Source organism: Dendrobium catenatum, unplaced genomic scaffold (genome assembly GCF_001605985.2).
Source record: "Dendrobium catenatum unplaced genomic scaffold, ASM160598v2 fragScaff_scaffold_716, whole genome shotgun sequence".
NCBI classification, from domain to species: Eukaryota; Viridiplantae; Streptophyta; class Magnoliopsida; order Asparagales; family Orchidaceae; genus Dendrobium; species Dendrobium catenatum.
Genome location: NW_021319178.1, coordinates 2,704,029 through 2,726,714, shown reverse-complemented (window position 1 = coordinate 2,726,714; position 22,686 = coordinate 2,704,029). Strand labels below are relative to the sequence as shown.

The 22,686-nt window shown below is 34.4% G+C and overlaps 2 protein-coding genes across 2 annotated transcripts; both read left to right on the top strand.

Annotated features, from left to right (window-relative positions):
* The first annotated feature begins 871 nt into the window (after positions 1-871).
* On the top strand, positions 872-8,602 carry LOC110096832 (histone-lysine N-methyltransferase SUVR3). Its single transcript, XM_020822959.2, has 2 exons — positions 872-1,509; positions 8,068-8,602. The coding sequence occupies exons 1-2, from the start codon at positions 885-887 to the stop codon at positions 8,454-8,456; spliced, it is 1,014 nt and encodes a 337-aa protein (XP_020678618.1). The 5' UTR covers positions 872-884; the 3' UTR covers positions 8,457-8,602.
* Positions 8,603-11,857: 3,255 nt separating this feature from the next.
* Positions 11,858-14,109, top strand: LOC110096525 (cation/calcium exchanger 1-like). The gene has a single exon (XM_020822536.2). The coding sequence runs from the start codon at positions 12,147-12,149 to the stop codon at positions 13,818-13,820; it is 1,674 nt and encodes a 557-aa protein (XP_020678195.1). The 5' UTR covers positions 11,858-12,146; the 3' UTR covers positions 13,821-14,109.
* The last annotated feature ends 8,577 nt before the right edge of the window (positions 14,110-22,686 follow it).

Here is a 22,686-nt window from a genome sequence, read left to right as displayed (position 1 = left end):
GGTACAATTCGGTACAACTCAGTATTTGCTCAGGATTTGCTCGGTATTGCTAAGGATTTGCTCGGTATTGCTAGGTATTTGCTCGGTATTGCTAGAAAAAACTAGGTACAACTCGGTACAACTCAGTATTTGCTCGGTATTGCTAGGTATTTGCTCGATATTGCTAGAAAAAAATTAGGTACAACTCGGTACAACTCAGTATTTGCTCAGGATTTGCTCGGTATTGCTAGGGATTTGCTCGGTATTGCTAGAAAAAACTAGGTACAACTCGGTATTTGCTAGGTATTTGAAATATATCGAAAAGGTGATGGGATGTTGTTCGGCTCGTCAAGGATTTAAAAAAACGCACGCGCTAGAACCCAAAAACAGCGGGTCGGGGTCGGCGACTTTTCTTCATGCTACGTGTCAGTAAAATATTGGTGGCCGAACGTAGAGGAGCGTACGTTCACCGGACCAAATAAAAGTTCCATTCTTATAATATTGTATCTTCATATTAACTAATAAATAAAGGTCACACATGATGATTAAGATTTTGTTTTGAGTGGTTTTCTTAATGGTCTCTAAAGTATTTTTTAGTATAAATTTTTTTCAATTCAAGATATTTTTATATTAAAAATTTGCTTTAAAAATATTGAAAAAATCATCTTAAAAAGAATCTAAATAATATTTTAATAGAACAAATGTTAGAATTTTCTCCTCTCTCTTAGGCTTCGTTTGAGACGGTTTTCTTCTTGCTTCTTAAAACAGCTTTTTAGTTAAAAAGTTTAAATTTTTATACTAAAAAATCGCTTTAAGAAGCAGTAAGAAAGCCGTCCCAAACGAAGCCTTAAACGAGATACTGGTTGAGATATTACCTACAATGAATTTTGATGTTATTTATTGAAATGTCGAAGTTGACGAAGCAGACCACCGGCGAAGCGGAATCACTCGAGCAATGGGCGATTCTTGTTCTACCCTGGCTTCCTCCCTCTGCCCTCTCCGCCGCAGCCTCAACCTGCCGCTCCCTCAGCCGCGTCGCCGCCACTGTCAACTCTCGCCGTGTCGCCGACGCCGCCCGCGGTCTCGAGATCTATCCCATCCCATTCCACAACCCGACCTCGGATCCCACGCCCTATTCCTACTTCCTCTACTCCCGCTTCCCCTTCTCTTCTCCGCCTCCCTTTTGTCAGTCCTGGGGCGGAAACCTCTCAAGGCCTGCAACCAACCCCTTCTCTCTTGCGAATTTCATATCCAGTGTCACAACAGTCAGCTTTTTCTCTGGATGTGACTGCGTCGGTTGCTCGATCGATGGGGGGTGCCCTTGCTCAGGTTTTGATGATGGTGGAGGAATAGGGGTGGGGTCGTTGAGGGAATGTGGGGTACATTGCTCGTGTGGGTTGGAGTGCGTGAATAGGACTACGCAGCGAGGGATCGGCGTTAGGGTTAAGATTGTTAGAGATTTGAAGAAGGGCTGGGGATTGCACGCGGATCAAGTCCTGAACAAAGGGGAGTTCATTTGCGAGTATGCAGGTATTATAAAGTTATGAACTTCTGTTAAGCCTTTGAGTTTTCGTCAACTGTAAATCTCCAATCTATTGCTTCTGCTTTGAGTGGGGGCTTAAGTTTGCTAGATTGAAAATCAATAGGAAAAATCATATTTTTCATAAGTTGGACCATGTTTGATTTTTTTGTTTTTTTGCATGCTTTCTGTTATTTCGTTTTTGTTGTTTTAAGATGCTGAAATATAACATATCTTGTTCTACTTCATATTTATTGTTTCTCAGGGTTGATTAATGTCAAACAGGGAAAAGGCTGCTTTGATGTTTCAATAATTTCAGGAAACATGGCTTAATTTTTAAGAAACAGAAAACGAAAATAGGCCATCAGCATATTTATTCTGTGTTTGTTTGTTTAAAATCCTGGGTACAAGATCCTTCTCATTAAAAAAGGTACAAATATGTGCAACAATATTAGAAAATACAAAAGAATGAAATGATAAGAAAATTCCAAACAGTAGCTAGACCGATGGAAGATAAATTTCAGGATTATTAGGGAAGCCAAGTCATTCATAAACTTTTAGTTCTGTCGCCCTTGGCCTTTTGACATCAATATATCCAAAAGAAGGCCAATGTAGTGATGCTATATCAAATGACTAATGAAAAGAGTATGCCACAAATACTTAAGATCCTCAATTTGATTATTTCTCCAATGTCCAAAAATGGTTTGAATGCTACTGAAATGAGTTTTTACTCCAAAAAACTTCAATCATTCTTAGGGGAAGCCTTGTACATACCATGATTCTTGGAAGAGAGAATCATAAATATGTGGATAATTGGAGATGCACCTTACTAGGAATCTTCTTTAGATAAGTGAATCAACACACAACAACTGCCTTTAGTGACTAATAGTTTTAAAATTGAGCCCGAGTTACTAGCCAAACAAATATCATTAATAAGAAAATGAAAAAAAAAACCCATCTAAGACTTGACAAAAAAATTTTCACATCTGAATTCTGAATAAGTTGATTTCTGGTATAATTAAGAGTTATATTCTCCAACAAAACATTCAATTGCGCCAATTAACATCTAACATGAGAGGGAACATTTCCTTTCCAATGAATTCTCTATCTACTTGTCAATGAATATTGAGAGCTGATGGTGTACTTCTTGTGCCATGTATAATTTGCTAATTGATTAAATCTAGTAATAAAAAGAATATTATCTATCGATATATTTATCCTTCTAAAACCTCATCGCACTACCATTATTGAATTTTGAAGAGACATTGATGAAACAAGATCTACCATTCCAACCCAATTTATAAAATTGACTTTTAGTTTAGCTTCCTCCAAAAAATCATTTTGTTGATCCTTTCAAAGTATTTGCCTTGAAGGATTTTCCTCCAATAGAAGATTTATCTCCTTGAATAGATTTTTGAATTCATTTCTCATGTAAAGAAATGTTAAAGCTTCGCAGATCCAAATATGCCATATCCACCATACTCATCGGGGCTACACATTATTCCACATAAAAAGGTCACACCTTTCTCATCAACACTCCCATTTAAATTATTATTTTTTTCTAACAGAATTAATGCTCTAAATTGCCTATATAAGAATAAAAAAGATAGATAAGTAATATAAGGTAGCATTTTTAAAATGAAATTAATAAGAATATCTATACAAACCCTTGATAGATAATTCACCGTCTAATTTCTCAAATTTTTATTGATTTTGTATGTAAAAGAGATCCATAAAACTTAATGAATAGGTTAGTACTTTGGAATTGAGTGGTGAAGTTTAACAACATGAAATATCCTAGTCTCATCTGCAAATTGAATGCTAGTAATTGGATTATCTGTCAAATTACACTTACACTGCTCCATTTATCTATGATTAACTGCAATGATATTGAAAAGAAAAGTGGAGAGAGGGTCGCTATTCTGCATCCTCTATAACATTTGATTTGTTTGCTCAACTCCCCATGATTAGAATAATGTTGACTTGGATCAAGGTTTCTTTAACCAAGTGAATGAATTTTTGGGGAAAATGCCTTTTAGCAAGAATAAGAAGAATGAAATTCCTATTAAATGAATCATAAGCATTTTCAAACCCTAAATATAAATTTCTCACCCTTCCTCCTGAGACAGGAATGAATAATCTTGTGTGCTATTATGAAATATTTTTTCATCTTTTCCTTGAATAAAAGCACATTGAGAGGAATCCACAATAGTTTAGAAATGACTTTGATGTAAACTTTAATGAGGATTTGGTTCATCCCACATGTGCCCGACATGGACATCCTGCTTTTTATGTTTTATAGAGTTTTATGCAACTATTGAGAGTTGCCAATATTCCCATAGAAGTTTGATTTTAATTCAAAATGATCAATATGTATAAACAATATAAGCGATTACGAGATTCGTGCATTAAGTAGGGTGATAAGTCTGAAATTAAGTAATTCATAATTTTTCAAGAGATACATCTCTACTATAAAACATGAGCGACAAATATTCTTTGATATTTTTACACATTATTAACATTTGTAGAAAAACAAGTAGGACCTAGATATATATTAGATCCTAAATAGAACACCACATTCTTAATCTTTCTAATGCATCATCATGGGGATATAATTTCAAAAGGTTTATGAAGTAATCATAATAATTTTCTTACCAAAAGATGCTTAGAAATATCTATGAAAGTAGTGGATGCTTATCATCAAATTATTTTGTCATCACCTTTCTTATCATGTTGATTAAGATTTATTCTCTCATTTACCACTTTGTAAAAATAGATTGGATTGTTGCCTTCCTCGAAAAACATTCAACTATATATTTTAGGTCTTTCTCCTCTTTAGAACAATAAAGACATTTTTCTTTTTATTTAAATTTTTTTTCCTTACAACATAGCATTAAAAAAAAGTCAAGTGATTCCAAACATGCTTGAAAGATTTATTTTAATTTTTTATAAATGTTTAATACTTGAGGAGTTAGTCAACCACACATGAAGTTACCTTCAAAATTTTTCTTAACAATAATTTTGTAATGCTATAAAAATCTCAACTTCTTAATATGATATTTAAGAACAAATCATTTAGAGATTTTTATCTGTGGGCCACTTGAAAAATATGAATTTTTCTCAGCTTATCATCAAATTCTTTCTATTTATTATCGTTGAATCCTTGTTAATAACTCTTACAAAGAGTTGTACCTAACTTGTTGATGTTAACTGGTGTTAACCCAAAGGGAATATGTTTTAAAGAACCATTCTTGAATACCATTTAATTGCAAAAGCAATCTTTATATACTACGTCAAGTCTATTTAATTTTTAATTTTGAAAGGCCAAATATGACATATAATTACATTCAGGCTTGGTTAAGGGAAATTAACTTAAGAAACTTTTGAGCCAAAAACTGAACTCAAATCCAAATTTTCAGCTTTTAAGACAATTTCTGCCCAAAGCTAGCCCTTGTTGATGAACTGAGGTTTAGGTCTAGGCATAGCTCTTATGCAAGGTTAAAGTATTATATTGAGATTTGACTGATTAGCGTGTTAGTAAAATAGATATGGATTATTGCAACATTGCACTAATATTATGACTAGTCACTCGAACCTCAATGATTAATATGTCTATCGGCATTGCATATCTGCTTAGTCTATCATATAGTAGACATAGTTGACAGGGATACTCACCTCAAGCTCTTAATTGTATCTTTTCCTCTATTAATAATGGCTACGATGATTGCCAATCTCAATTTATCAATAAGTATTATACTCATTCATTCTCCTTCGATCAAATCGTAGAAGCAATAGATGATGCTGTTGAGGATCAATTTGAAATTGATCTAGTGGTTATGATCATACTAAATTTTAAAATTTCACCTCTTTTGGTAATTAATATTGTGTTTATGAGTGACTTTGAGTATGCTGAGATCATTAGCCTTTTGGGGCCACATCAAATTTCATTAAAGGAGTATCCATAATTGCCAATTTTACTTTTTATTTTGTAGAAATTCCTTGTTATTAGTTTCCTCCTCTCTCTACCATCATAGGCTAACTATCTTGAAATTATATCCTGATTCTAGATAAAGGATTTTACCAGTTATTTACACTTTCATATCTTCTTTTCTAACATTTTTATTCTTCTCTTTACTCAATCTACCATTAATTTTGTGCTACAACCACTACCACCTATTACAATTTGGATTGAATTGTCTGTTTTTACTATCATGATGGAATGTTTATTATGGCTGCTACAAAAACCTCCTAATGTCTGTCACATTCTTTGAAAGCTACTTGCATTTTCTTCCCCTAATTATTGATCTATGTACGAGCTAATTTTGCCTCCACCACCGCCATGGAAAGCTGGAAACCTTCCAACTTTTCAGGGAAGAGTTTATATCAATCTATGTGAATGTTGCATGATAATTATAGTTGTTAGGAGTTTTTTAAGAACATTTAGCATCTTACCAAATTAGTTTAGCATAGAAAAGTGTTCTAAGCTTGAATTTCAAATCAACTTATTATTGAATATTGAAGCGGGTATTATCATCTCTAAAACTGTTCTCTCTCTCTCTTTTCTTTTTAACCCTTCTATAATTCTTTATCCCGTTTTTTTCTCTTTTTCTTTCTGTATCTTATATACCTTTTTCGTATTTCACCATTTGTTGACTAAAGAATAAGTTGCCTCCAGAATAATATTTAATAAGATAATGTTGAGAATACTTGAAATATTTACCAATTGGAGGCAAGACCGGCTAATTCTATATTTTATGAATGACTATGTTAAATGAGAATGCTAGGTTGGTTGTTTGATAAAGCTAGAAAATATAACCTGCTCTGTTAGGAAGCATATGGGAGTATCAGCTAGAATGGATGGTGTTGATGTTGTAGATTCAAGTGGTTTGGGCACATGCAAGCTAGTAGAGGTTGGGTAGGAAGATTGTTTGAGCAAATCAAGGAGACTAAAAGTATGCACAAAAATTTACATAAATTAGGGATAACACCACATGCAACATTTAGCGGGAAGGAACGAGGAATAAGAATTATAATGCTGAACCCAACAGTTGGGGGAAGGATGATTAATGATATGATAATGAAAATGTTTAGAGAAGTCTTGATCAAGATAAATTATTCTGTGTGGAGATCGGACGCAAGACAACAAATTATTCTGTGTGGAGACCGGACGTAGTACGCTGTCCGGAGACTAACCAGAATCCCATCAGCGGCACCGAGCCGCGTTAACGAGCTGTACCGAGCAAAACCGAGCCGCGGTACTGAGTAAAGGGATGATGTGGCGCATTTTGGCTGGTCCCCGAACAGTATTTGGCGTCTGCACAGAATAATTAATCATTGATCAGGCTTTTTGTGCTCTCTTCCATAGAAGGATGATCACTGATCTCTCAAGGTATTGACTTTGTTGAGAGATAATTGGCTGGTCTTGTCATCACAATGTTTTGGTTATTTTTTTATTGCTTCTATCAATCATTAAAAACTAAATGAATTATTTGCTAACCATTATGCATAAACAATGCCTGAGCTTATTAGCTGTTGCTGGCGTTACGTTTGATTGTTCACTGAAGTCTGAAATGTTCTCTTTTGTTCTTTGATGTGCAAAATAACATCTTAATAGCAACCAGTTCCCCTGGATATCTAATTTTATGTATGTGATGCGAATGTTGTCATGATTCTTGTTTTATTTATCCTTGTCCAATGTGGTCTTTGTTTTAAGTGTCAACTAGTCTAGTCGGTAAACAACTTGGAAGTGATTATTGTTTTATTTGTATGATATGATGTGGCTTTCATTTCTTTCTTTTAGTGTTAGCTGGTTAGTTGGTAAATAACCTAAAAAAGTAAAAAGTGATTCTTAATGTCCTCGGTTCGAATTTCATCTATTTCAAATTTGTGTCTTGACATTCATCATTCCAAAAAAAAAAAAAAAAGAAGGATGTGGTTACTGGGTTACTTTTGGTCATTTTTTATGATTAATAATTTGAAGACTTTTATTTCCATTGTAAGTATTTTTTTTTTGTTGCAAAATCACCTAGATGTATAATGTATTACTCTTTTTTGGCATATATCCCTATTGAGATTTTATGCAAACATATAAGAAAGATTTTCATACCAGAAGTTGGCATTAACATTCTTCATGCTGGTGAAACATTGATAGAAAGCATTCCATCAGCAATTTAGTACTCGTAATCCACACTAAGATTTTATTTGGGACGGTTTTTTTACTGTTTTTTGAAGCAGGTTTCTAGTACAAAAATTTTAACTTTTATACTAAAAAGCTGCTTCAAGAAGCAGTAAGAAAGCCACCCCAAATGAAGCCTAAAAAGTGTCAACTTAGGCTTCGTTTGGGGCAGCTTTCTTATTGATTTTTAATACAAAATTTTTAATTTTGTTACAAAAAATATGCTTTAAGAAACAGTAACAAAGCCGTCCCAAACGAAATCTTAGAGAAGCTTCCATGCATTAGCTGCTTCAAAAGAGCATATATGATTAAGAATGCTGCAGCAAGCATAATCCTTATGCAAATCTCATGGAAAGTTTCTAGTTAACTTATATGAATGTTTCCCTCTGCGCAGGCGAATTTGTGACAACAGAAGAGGCGAGAAGGCGGTTACAGACATACGATGAGCTTGCATCCACTAACAAGCTTTCACCTGCACTTCTTGTTGTGAGAGAACATCTTCCGTCTGGTAAAGCTTGCCTGAGGGTCAACATTGATGCAACCAAGATTGGAAATGTGGCTCGGTTCATCAATCACTCGTGTGACGGTGGCAATCTGATGGTCGTGCTGGTGAGGAATTCTGGTTCATTTCTTCCTAGGCTTTGTTTCTTTGCTGCTTTAGATATTTCAGAAGGTGAGGAGCTCACCTTTAGCTATGGAGATACTCACCTCAGGCCAAATGGCCTGCCTTGCTTTTGTGGAAAAGAAGCTTGTATGGGTGTCCTTCCCTCAGAGGAAACATAACATGGCATGGCCTATTGTTCTTGTGAATATATGATGTTAGATAAGCATTATGATCTTTAGTTGAAAAGCTTAAACTTACAACCGATAGACTTATAAACTAAGATGAGCTACATAAATAAAGCTATTCTCCTCATGTTCTTCTTTCACCTTTCCTAAATTCTTGTAGCTTTACAACCTCCAAATATGTGGGAAATTAGTGAGAGTTTATAGCCCAGCAACAACATCAAGCCTTTATCGCACTATGTGGGGTCGGCTACATGAATCAATTTTTTTTCATTATGTCTGGTTAAGAGTTAAATTCTCATTCAGATTTAATGAAGAAAGTTCATTTCTAATATTTTATAACCAAGTTTTTTTAGGTATATCCCTATCTTTCTTAACATAGGTTAAATCTAATACATCTACTCTCCTAACCGGGTCATCAGAAGGCCGCCGTTTTATGTGACCAAACTATCCAAGGCGAGTCTCTCTAATCTTATCTGTTGTTAGATCTACTCCAATCTTTTCACGTATATGCTCATTTCATATCCTGTCTCTAAGATTATGCTTCCTTTTAATGTGATAGAAAAACCACTCATTCACCTAAGCATCCTCATCACTGCGGTACTGAACTTAATATTATGCTTCTCTTTTAATTGGCAACATTCTGCGCCATAAAGCATTGTAGGTCTAACTATCATCTTATAGAATTTTCCCTTAACTTTGATTGGTTCTTTTCTATCACACAACAAACCCCATGCATTAAAAAAAAAAAAAAAACAAGCCCGATGCATTCCTCCACTTCATCCATCCTATTTGAATTCTATTAATAATATACTTATCTATTTCACCATCACTCTGAACAATACACACAAGATATCTAAAATGTATACTCTTATTTAAGACGATTGCTCAAAGTCACAAACCCCCCATTAGATCTATTACCATTAAAATTACACTAAATATATTCGGTTTTAAATCTACTCAAATAAAAACTTTTAGACTCTAAGGTTGACTTCATAATTTAAGTTTACATTCAACTCACTCTTTAGTCTTATCAACAAGAAGATTATCGTCAACAAAAGAGAGTTTCTAGCCTAAAGTAATTAAATAATGAAAGTTGGGAGGAAGTTTTATTTTGAAATAAATCAAAATATTTATTTTATTATTATTCAAACTCTACAATGGAGAGAAATTAACACAGTAAAATAATTAAAAAAAAATCGAAGTAATTACTTATCTTTAGTAAACAGTAATTGATAGATCTATACTTAATTAGATGAATGTAGTTCAGTCAATCATTTCAGGCAATGGCCTCCCCTTAAATTGAGGAACTTTTATTAGGTCAGGACACCTAACGTAGCTCTACATCCGGACGTCAATAAAATGTCGCCACGTGCTTTTACTCTTTTACCGCGCGGCTCGACGACCCCACCCGGACCAGAACCCAGTGTTGTTATGTATTAGCTGATTTGTGCAGACCAGGGTATTGCTAGGTATTGTTCAGTAACGAGAAATATCATTCTGTCAAGACCAATACTTAGCAATACTGAGCAATTCCCCGGTTTTGTTAGGTATTGCTCGGTATTGGTAGGTATTGCTCGGTATTGATCTTGAAAGAGCGATATTTCTTGTTATTGCCAAGCAATACCTAGCAATACCGAGCGAAATCGAGCAATACCTAGAAATACACGAACATAGCAATACCGGGTTCTGGTCCGGGTCGGGTCGTCGGGCCGTACGGTAGAGAGTAAGAGCACATGACGATATTTTATTGACGTCCGGATGTAGAGCTACTACAGGTGTCCTGCATTAAAAGTTCTAAATTGAGAGAATATCATACGCTGAAGAAAGGCATTTGAGACTTTGTATTGCTCTCTGTGTTGGTGTAGATGCTAGTTAAGGCATAGGCGTTAAGGATATAAGAAGGAAGTTAGGATTGGAGCTGTTAAAAAAGATCATTAAAGAAAATGAATAAAGTATGAATTTTATTTGATAAATTGTTAGATGGAATCATTTAATAAAATATTTTTTATTAAATCGTATTAAATAAAATACAATAACAACATCAAACCTTTAACTCACTATGTTAGATTGGCTACCTGAATCATTTTTTTCGTTGTATCTTGTTAAGAATCAAATTCTCATTTAAATCTAATAAAAATATCTAATTTTTAATATTTTCTAACCAAATATTTTTAGGTCTATCTCTAGCTCTCTTAATATAGGTCAACTCTAACGCATCTAGTCTCGTAATCGGATATTAGAAGGTAGACATTTTATGTGACTAAATCATCTAAGACAACTTTTTCTAATATTATCTACTACTGAAGTTACTCCAACCTTCTCACGTATATGCTCATTTTAAATTTTGTCTCTAAGATTAAAGCCAATCATCCACCTGAGTATTATCATCTCTGTGACACTTAACTTAATTGTATGCTTTTCTTTTAATGACCAGTATTTTGTGCCATAAAGCATTGTAGGTCTCACAACCATCTTATAGGATTTTCTCTTAAGTTTGAAAGGTAATTTTCTATCACATAACAGACTCAATGCATTCCTCCACTTCAACCAGACAACTTGAATTCTACTAATAACATCCCCATCTATCTCGCGATCACTTTGTACAATAGACCCGATATCTTAAGACTCTTCTAACATCCACCATGAAATTCATTTTCTACAATTTATATCTACTACAATTTAAATCTCAAATATTCTAATATGTAATAATTTTATGCATTTATTTTACACTTATATTTGCATTATTGCAAATCACTAAAATTATTGATTAAGACTTTGTTTGGAACAACTTTTTATTATAGCTTGTTAATATAAAAATAGTTTGAAATAAAAATTCATATACTTAAAGACTATTTAAAAATAAAATTATCCAACTCCAATACATTCATTTATAATTAAATGATATTGAAAAATTTTATAATAAATACGCCATCAATTTTAATGATGTTTTAAGAAACTATCTTCTTTATCCAGAATAAATAATTATGCAGCTATAATATTCTTATTTATATTTGCTATTATACTGTCAAATTTTATTTTATTTGACTTCTACCTTTCACCATCCGCCAATTGTCAAAAAAAATAAAAATTCTAACCCCACTTCCAGCGGTTCTGCCACCACGGCAGCCGACAGGTACAAATGCCACGCTTTATCGTCCTCCATTGTCACTCTCAAAAACTTTCTTTTTTTTTGGGAAATTAAAATTTAAAATTTTGCATCAAAATTCTCAAATAAAAAAAATGAGTAACTTATTATTTTCCTAACAAATTGAAGATTATAATATAATTTTATTTGAAGTGATTTTTAATAATTTCTATGATGAATTTCTTATAATTGTTTTAAAGATTATAAATTTCCTGTGAATTTAAGGTTACACTTGGCTATTTAATGACTTACCTTCACAACCGTCTGGTAACCGGAGAACGGGAGCCCCTTTCGCTACTCCTTTTATCTTTACCTTTACTTCGTCTTCCTCTCCCGTCCTAAAAGCTCGCAGAAGAACTACAGAGAGACAGCGACAAAGTTGCTGAGATCGAAAGGAGACGCAGATGAAGCTCAAAGGAGTCGCCTTTCATCTTTTTCTTCAAAAACATGTGATCAAGTTCTGTTCTTTTCCACAAAACCTCTTCTTTTAATAAATCTCCGCAATACAATATTTTCTGAAATCCTTTTCAGGCGCATGCATGGCTCTTGCATCCCTATGTAAATCCTATCACATCTTCATTAACCTCTCTTTCATTCTCGTAATCTTCTTCTTCCTCTTCTCCTCCATCCTCTCCTCTTCAACTCAATCCATCTCTCTCTCCTTCATACTCAAGCGCTCTTCCCCTAACGATTGCAGAGCAATAGAAGCTTTAGAAGATAGCGAAAGCAAGTGTTCCTACCTCAAAATCAATGACGACTGCGGCACTCGCGGCTACTTTGATTACCTCCAGCTATTCTACTGTGTCTTCGGCAATTCTCCTCTTCTTGGCTACATCATCCTTTTCCTCTGGCTTCTGGTTCTTTTCTACTTGCTTGGCAACACTGCTTCCCAATACTTCTGCCCCTCCCTTGAGGGCCTCTCCCGTGTGCTGAATATCTCCCCCACCATCGCTGGTGTCACCCTCCTCTCCCTCGGCAACGGCGCACCAGATGTCTTCTCGAGCATAGTATCCTTCGCCGGTGGTGGCCGTGTCGGCGAAGTTGGCCTTAGCAGTGTTCTCGGCGGTGGCTTCTTTGTATCTAGTGCCGTCGTCGGTGTTATCAGCATCTGTATCGGCGGCAGCTCGCGGCGCCATGTTGTCGCCGTCGATGGTTTCAGCTTTATCAGAGACCTGTGTTACCTGCTTGTCACCCTCTCTTTCCTTCTCCTGATACTAGTCGTTGGCCGAATTCACATATTGGGGTCAATCTTCTTCATTTCTCTGTACATTCTCTATGTTATCATCGTCTCCACTTCCCATTGTTGTAAGGATGAGCTTGGATTGCCATTGTTAGAGTCTATTGAGGTGGAGCAGCTTCAGTTCGTTGAAGAACCTCTTGAAAACAAAGAAATTGAAGCAAAGCTGAGCTTTTTAAATCTTAAGGCAGCCTCAAGCTGGTTCCTTTTCTTGGTAGAGCTTCCGCTCTTTCTCCCAAGAAGATTAACAATCCCGATTGTGACAGACGAGAGATGGTCTAAACCATTTGCTGTGGCTTCTGTGACACTATCACCAATTCTTCTTGCAACTTTATGGAATTCTCAAACAGGGTGTATATCTTCAGAACAAAGCATCACAATCTTCCTCTTTGCTGCTTTATTTGGAATGATTCTAGGATTTGCTGCCATGGAAGGAACTGAAAGATCTCATCCCCCGAAGCTCTTACTACCATGGCTTGCAGGTGGCTTTCTGATGAGTGTTGTGTGGAGCTACATGGTAGCAGGGGAGCTTGTTTCTCTTCTGGTCTCCTTTGGGCATATAATTGGGGTAAGTCCTTCTGTTCTAGGAGTCACAGTTTTGGCTTGGGGGAATTCTCTTGGTGATCTCATTGCCAATGTGACCATGGCCATTAATGGAGGAGAGGATGGAGCTCAGATTGCAATTTCTGGTTGCTACGCTGGTCCAATTTTTAATATTTTGGTTGGGTTGGGGATGTCACTTGTCCTTTCTTCTTGGGCTTCTTATCCTGAAGCGTTTGTGATTCCTGAGGATCCTTCTCAGTTTGTGATTATTGGATTTCTTATAGGGGGACTGTTGTGGGCTCTGGCTATATTACCAAGGAAAGGGATGAAGCTGGATAGGAATTTGGGGGTTGGATTACTGACCATTTACTCCTGTTTTCTTTGCTTGAGGCTGCTTGAAAGCCTTGGTGTGTTGAAGCTTGCAGTTTCTTGATATGTATTTGATCTTTTGGATGATTCAACACTAAAGTAGATTTGAAATATCCAAATGTATTGAATCTCAGCTATCTAAAATAGATATGCACTCCTACAATTATTGGTATATTTATCTCCTGTTGTTTCAAATGTAGTGTGAATGTTCTGGCTTTAGGCAGCTCACCTTGATCTGTTGGTCGGGAGTGGCTACCAATCAAGAGGACTTAAGTTTAAGTCTTGCGTATGTGATGTGCGTGTGAGTTTGCCTTAATTGGCCTAAATGTCACAAAAAAAAAAAAATTGTTCTAGCTTTTGCTTGATGAGATTGTCCTCAGTGAATTATTTTGCTTTTATTTTAATTATTATTATTTTTGTACATGTGAGGATCTCATTTTCAATGAATTTTGCAGGCTTGGCTCCTTCCCTATGTACAAAACTTAATATCCTTTATGGAACTTTTCAAGTTATTTAGAAAACAACAAGAAATCTATGCCAAATGAAGCCTAAGATTATATTTATCGATTGCTAGATTTTGTGGAATTTTAGTAGCACGTGAATTTAATTAAAGTTCGTGATCTTTAGACTGTTAGAGACACTGCATACAAATTTATTTGGACTCATTGATATGTATTGAAAAAGGACATCACTTGTGCATCCCATATCCATATAATTTCATGAGCATCATATATGATGTAACATGCCCATAGAGTAACATCATGCAAAGTTATATATTTATATTCAATATGTTTTATCATTTAACCATATTCATATAAGCAAAATATCTAGAATAATTTAATATCATAATTGTCATATTCATGATATCATGCTTATCACATGATGTAATGAATTGTGTTTTTTTTTCTAAAGGGTTCACATATTCATGCAATTTTTTATGTGTATTACACATCAAAGACATGATGAAATACTTTAGGTTTTAAAATCCATTATTTATAAAGCATATCCCCTGTCAATAGAAGCGAGAGGAATTGCTATTGTGTTAAATCAAAGACATCTCTTATCTTATGTTGAAGATATCCAAGCCAAATATCCCTTACAAATCTCTTCCTAGTCTTATCCTCCTCCTAAATTTCCTTTTCTGTTTATTTATAGAACTAATTATTTATCCTTAATAAAATTGTATAAAATTATTGCTTAAAATTTTTTCTCTTTTCATACCTCATCTTATATTAAATTAGCCCTTAAAAGGTAATGTTTCATGCCATTATAAGAAATATAAAAAAAATTAGAGCATGTCACCTTAATTAATTGCTAAAATTAACTTAATTATTTTAGGTTATATATAATATTAGAATCTTTTAAATCTTTCAATTCTTATCTTCTAAAAACTGAAAGAAATATATCTTTATTCTTTCACTATGTTCAAAATAATGTTTCAAGATGTTGTGATATATTTTCATCAATTCATCTACGTGGAGTCGACTACATGAATCTTTTTTCTCCATTGTATCTTATTAAGTATTAAATTCTAACTTAAATCTAATGAAAAATATAATTTCTAATACTTTTTAATCAATTTTTTTCAAGACTATGTCTACCATTCTTAACATAGAATGGATTTAATACATAGGGGTGTTAAAACGGGTTAATGGGTCAAGTTTGGGTCCAATATGAATTGACCTGGGTCCAAACAGGTTGACCTTAACCCGACTCAATTTTGCATACATGATATGAATTTCAACTTGAACTCGACCTGCGCGGGTTACTAGGTTGACCTGAACCAATCCACAAACCCAGTGTTTGTGCATGTGTGTGGGAGCAAACCTGCGTGTGTGCGGGGTGTGGAAAAGGCTCGATGCTGACTCAAACAATTGGCAGTTAGCGCCTAACGAAGCAGTGTCGTTGTGCCGGTATGGAGTGTGAACATATGCACTGTGTTGTGCGGATGAACACGATAGGCTCGTGAGCAATTGACGGACGGTGAACACGAGTCAGCTTGTCGCTCGCTCTTTGCTGCCAGTGCTCAACGGCGATCCTCGGATGAGGGACAGCCAGTGCGCTGAGCTGTGCAGGCAAACATGTACGGGGTAGGCTACTAGGCTCGCGACGTGAGCAGTTGGCAGGCAGACGCGATAGGGTTTTGTAAACAGGTTAATCTGAACCCAGAATTTTTCGGGTCGAGTTTTAGTTCAGGAGAAATATTATCACCCCTACTAATACATCTACTCTCATAATCAATCCATCGTAAGGCTGATGTTTCATGTCGTATATGATATATTTTTCATCATTTTCTTATTTATGGAACTTAATATTTAAAAAGTTTAAATTAAACAAGAAAAATAATTATTATTATGTTGTAGAACATTTAAGGCGGTAGAGAGATAACAAGCTTAGCATGCTAGCTTTTGCATGAAGATCCGACACATAGAAACATAAGAGAGATGAGTGCAAGATTCATGAGAGACACCTTAATTTTTACGTAAAAATCCCTTAAAAATGAAAAATCACGAGGCACCAAGCATAAGAGAGGAAAATACACCCTCTTATGAAAGGAAGAGGGATTTACAAAACAAACCAAGTACTTTGATAAGAATGAATGACTCGATTAAGAAAACTATAAGGTGGAGTTATTAACATGCATCCACTAGTGTTCTTGATTACAAATGAGGCCCTTCCTTGGGGGGAGTTTTTGGATTTGTCTCTTTGGATTTAATGCCTTAATGAGGTCATAATTTAGCTATTTTAGGCTCGTTAGATTTGTCTCGCCGAGTCACTTGATTCGACTATAAGCATGCCATATTTGGATATCATCTAGTCATCCAGTTAAGGTTTTGAAGCTTCCAAATATGCTTTGATCCCTAGATTTTGGCCCATTTGTGCTAGGATTGGATCAATTTTTGTGTCGTTGGATTCATCTCCTCTAGATGTTTAATTTGATTTAAGTTTACTAAAAATGGAGTTTGAATGGTCCAACATTTAATTTTAGAAGTTTCTAACTTGAATATGCCTTGAGATTCATGTAGGATCAAGGTCTCATACATCTTCTGTCTTGCAAAAGGTAGTACAAACCAATATCTAAATACATTTGAGAACTCCTCCTAGCTAATCAAATAATTCAATCTCCCAAAAAATTTCTCCTCATGCTGACTCATCCACCAGCACTCAATCTAACAATCTAAAAGAAAGACTGCTAACGGTACCTTCCTCTCAGGAGGTCAATGTATACTATCAAATGACTTCTCTAACCTCGTTAGACCTTTGCAACTCTAGGCTCAATAGTGCCATCAAATTATAGAGGCTTCAATCCCCCATATATAATACCTCATCTTATCTTACAGCAGGAACTTTATATATATACCTCATCTTATCTTACAGCAGGAACTTTTCTCTGTACCACACCCATCATCTAGGCTATCAGGCTAGCAAATTACAAAACTGTATCAGAACCCACTGTTAGAGCTGTACTATATATAGGAGCCGCTTGACAGCCACTTTGCTAATTTGTCATATCTGACTCTGACGCATCCATAAACACACGGAATATACAACTGAGCATACATATTCATGAAACAAATAATAATGAACACCTAGAAAAACACAAAACTACCCCATTAGACTTACATATCACTATAGCTCTATCTTACGATCCATTCCAAAACTAATGCTCTAATACCACAAAAGTTTGTCACAACCCAACCCAACTAGGATAGGTCATATTGCGTTGAGTTGTAACAAACAAATCCCAATATCTTGTTTCAGAATGTTTTTGATTCTCTTACAATCATTTTAAATAAACTACAAACTACAAAGCTAATAAACATTCACATATTGAAAATAAATTCATCCATAAGATTTTTTTTTTATTCATCAAAATGTAACTACACTACAGTACATGAGTACATACATCAATTATAGAACTGAATAATAAATTAACCATGATTGTATTAAAATTAAAATAGAAAAACACCTATAATGTGATATTGAATTGATAACCAACATTATTCTTCCCCTTCCCAAAATTTAAAAACCATAAGCAAAATCACAGTGAGCTACAACAGCTCAGTAGGTCACACAATTTGATCTAAATTTTCAAAATTCTTTATTAAATATTTTGCTGAATATTTAAAAGCGATTAAATGGAATCTAATAAATTAATGCACTACGAAATATAATATGAATATAGTAGTTATGCAATTATTAAAAAATAATACTAAACAAATGAATAAATTGTATTTCATATCATAAAATAGTTTATATCACATTTCACAGACTTAGAAAAAATTTTGGCCCCTTATGACTTATTTTTGTGCTCATAACATTAAAATATGCCCATAGACACTAGAAAATGACTTGCAGCCATTAGAACATGCCTTATAGACGCCAAAATATTCCTTGACACAAAAAAAATCTCAAAGTATTTTGGTCTCTTATGACTCCTAAATATTATTTAATCATATATGCACATTTTTTATCATATTATAACAATTAAAATGTAATTGAGCATGTGTTAGAATTGCACATAGACAACAGAAAACCCTAACATGCAAAAATGCACATTTTTAAAAAATAATTAAATTATTAGGGATTGTGTAAAATAATATTTTAACACTTTTATCGTACTATAACACTATTTTTCAATGTCAAAATAATATTCTATTCAATAAAAACCACATAAATTCCAATACACTTGTAAAATTTTCTAAAAACACTCAAAACGTTCGTAATCTCAATCTCTATAACATATAAAAAGTATGCGGTGAAAGTTTTATGAATACAAATTTATCCGTATTTTCTGCCAACGAAAATAAAATTTTATTCGAAAAAGTTTATAAAATTACATATTTTTTTTAAAATTGATATATGCGTAATCTTACTTACCTTGATCAGAACAACTTTTTGAATTGTGCTGACGACTGAAAATGACCCGAAGCAGCTAAAAAAATCATCTTCCACCTTCCCAAATCCTCTTCTTATGGATTTTTCCAATCGGGTCAAAATAGGTCAATCCAGATGTTGAACATGTAAGTGTTACATGACGATAGTTGAGCGGAAGTCCAGCGGTAGTCGGCGATTGGGTGGAAGTCTGACGGCGATTAGTAGGGTCCAACGATGGTTAGGCGAAAGTCCAACGGTGGTTGACACCTGGGCGGTGATTGACGACCAGGCGGTGGTCCGACGATGGTCAGGTGGAAGTCCAACGGCGGTCGACGATCGGTTGCCCAACAAAGGTCGAGTGGAAGTCCGACGGCGGTTGGAGGCCGGGTGGATGTCCGGCGGGGCGTCGACAATCGGATGAAAGTTTAGCGGTGATCTGATGACGGTCGACAAATGTTTTGTTGATTATCTAGTGGTATTAGAACCATATTTGGTGATCTGTCGGTTATCTAATGAATGATTTGAACATTTCAATTATGTTTTGATCCCTTGATTTGGGCCCATTTGAGTTCGGCTTGAACTAATTTTGGTGCAGCTGGATTTGTCTCCTTGAGATGTTCATTTCGATTATAAGTTTGTTGATATTAGAATTCAGGTGATCCAAAATTTAATTTTCAAAGTTTCTAACTCGGGATATGTTTCAAGATTCGTGATAGTTTAAGATAATATTTAGTGACACATCAATCAATCATATTTATGAGTATTTTGATGATTAAATATTAATATTTCAAAATTTGGAAATCAAATAAAAATGCAATTTTAGTTAAAAAAAAAATTGTTTATAATCTTATTTTAATGCAGGTTAGAATGCCTTAGACGGTGATCACATCCACCTTAATGTATTTTGGAGTTTACGTTTCCTATTGAACTCCGTTAAAAAATAAGATTCAGCGTTAATATAATGATTCATTTGTTGCCATTAGCGGTAAAAATAAAGATTATAAAAAGCAATTTACGACAACAAACGCCGCCGCCCTTATCCGTTTATCTGCTTAGGGTGGCACAATTTTTATTTTTATTTTTATTTTGTGGGGACATTTAGGTCTTAACATAAATTCATTATAATTTTTTTTATTTAAAAAAGTTTTATATTAAAAAATTATTTTAAAAAAAAATTATCCCAAAAATACTTTAATTAACAGCCAAAACTTTCAACGGACAATCAAAGCGGCACAAATTTTAGGAAGTTATTGAAGCGTGAAATTATTGGTGGCTCATTATTTTATAATTTATTGCTCATTAATGATGTATACCAGTAAGAAAGAACCATCACGTGGGAACGAATTAAGGCTGCATCACAGGTTGTTGGAAATAATAAGCGATCATTTGTATTTTTTTATTATTTATTTAGGGTGTAAAATTCATGTGAAAAATTCATAAGAGATATCAAAATTTTTATGTAAAAAACCCTAAGAAAGGTGGAAAACTACTGAGCATTGTCCAGTTGAAATGATTTCACTAGTGTTGGTTCGCCGACGATTGTGCTTAGGTCGAGCTCTAGGATGCTTCAAGCCTCTAGCCCAATGTCTAAGCCTCCAAAAGTCCAAATCCTCTCTCATGTGAGCAGATGAGATCTATTTATAGATTTTGAGAGTTTCAAACTCCACAAGTATGGAGAAGATCTAGGATAAATTCGAAGTGCTCAATCGAACAAACTATATTGATTCCCTCAATCATGAAGCATTTGTCAAGCATTTAAGTGTGTTACTGATTTTAGAATTAACAGATTCTTGGCTCGTTGGATTTGTCACGTCGAGTTGCTCTATTCAACTATAAGTATGCATTATTTGGATACCTTAATGTTAATCAAATTAATGCTTTGAAGCTTCCAAATATGCTTCAGTCCTTTGATTTGAACCCATTTGGGCTCATATTGAACCGATTTTGATACCGTTGGATCCGTTTCATTGAGACATTCAATTTTACTATATAAAAGAGAAGAAGATTACTAGTTAGTTGATAGCATATCACTTCACATTTATAAGCATAAAAGTTATTATAACAACAATATTAATAATTTAAGCAACTTTTCATATCGTAATCATAATTTATACAATTAGTCACTATTTTTTCACCACTTTCAAAATTTTTTGTACTTACAAGTTGCTTACTATAATAACTTAAAAAAAAATTCTACAATAACTTTACACAAATAATGCGAAAGCGGTCGCAAATCAACCCTTAAAGTTATGCTCTCCTTTGTAACATAAATTTTTTATAGTACATGTCGAGTAGAGACATAAATGTTAAACATCTATATGATGAGAAATTTACGTGAAGTCACCATTTTGCTGTGTATCGTGACTGTGTATTGTTGTGTATTCAATGATGTGACACATCCTGATTCACCTATGGACAATCCAGTATTCGCACGTAATGATTTCTCTTATATGAGAGAGGACTACAGGTAGATGATCATAACAATTAATTTTTTATTTTTCAGTTCAACTTTATCCTTTTGCTCTCATATTCTCCTCACCAAAACTACTGTTACCTATTGCAAAATATATGAATAAGCAACTTAGATCTATCTTCTTTAAACTAAAAAAAAAAAAAAAAAATGCAAAGATAGTGAGTTAGCAATTATTTTTCTTCTCACATATTTCTCATCAAAATTATTTTTTTATTCATATAAAAATCATTTGTGTGAGACAAAAAATATTACAAACTACTATTTCATCTTGTATATGTAAAATTTCAGATGAAAAATATTTTTCCACAAAATTAGATGGCAATATATTTCTTACTTGGCATATGTTTGTAGAAAATATTATGAGCAGTTAATTTATCTTTGAAATTTTGGTTTAGTTAGCTTAAAACTTATTTGAAAGCTCCAATGTATTAATTGGATAATCAAATGATATCAAAATATGGCATGCTTATAATCGAATTGAGCGGTTCGACGAGACAAATCCAACAAGCTCAAGATCACTTAATTCTGACATCATTAAGGCATTTAAATGCAAAACGAAGTCCATGATCGAGGGGATCAATATAGGTCATCCGATGGAGCAATCTAAATTTGCCCATGAACGACCCAACTTGAGAATAGCTCTCACATCATTGGATTCTTCTCTCTATATTTTTTATATTTAGCCAAAGTCTTCCCCCGAAAAAGGACGTCATTTGTATTCATTATTCAACAACCAACACTAGTTGATTCATTTCAACTGGGCAAAACCCAGTGATTTTTCTCACTTTAAAGGTTTTTCCACGAAAAAAATTACGTCATCTCTTATAACTTTTGCACCCCTCTCTCTGATCTGTGTGCGTGCTGGATCTTCGTATAAAATTAAAACACTAAACTCTATATCTTGCTACCGCCGCAAATGTTCGAGGATGCAACAAGAATGATTATCCAACACCAATTTAATTGCCACCTCTCACCTTTTTTTTTTTTAATTTTGCAATCTCCTACAAAAAAAAAAAAAACCCAAAAAAAAAAAAAAAAAAAACTATTTTTAAATTGCAAATGTTTCTAGTCCACATGATGTTTACTTTCCAATTGCTAAATCATTAGAAAAAATAAAACAAGTCAGTTAATTGTTCCCAGGAGAAATTATTCTGTGCGGACGCCGGGCGCAACTCTACATTCGGAGGCCAATTAGATGCAACCACCGCAGCGGTATCGAACCCGTTACAAAGCTGTATTGAGCCGTAGTATCAAGCTGTACTGAGCCGCGGTACCAAGCAGTACTGAAGTGGTGCATTTTGATTGGTCTCCGGATGACGTTCAACGTCCGAACAAAATAATTTTTTCTCTGGCAGGGTTATAAGTGAGGGAGTTTCTCTTTCAATGAGATTTCATATTCATTTAAGCATAGATCTTATGCATTTAATAGATAAGGACAATTAATATTTGGAGATGGAGGTCGGCAATATTTTGGGAGAACTCTAAGCATCAAGTGGTGGCTTGGTGGAGTTCAAGGCCTCAAGTAGTGGTTCGATGGAAGTCCGGGCCTCAGGTGATGTTCTGGTGGAGCACAGGGCCT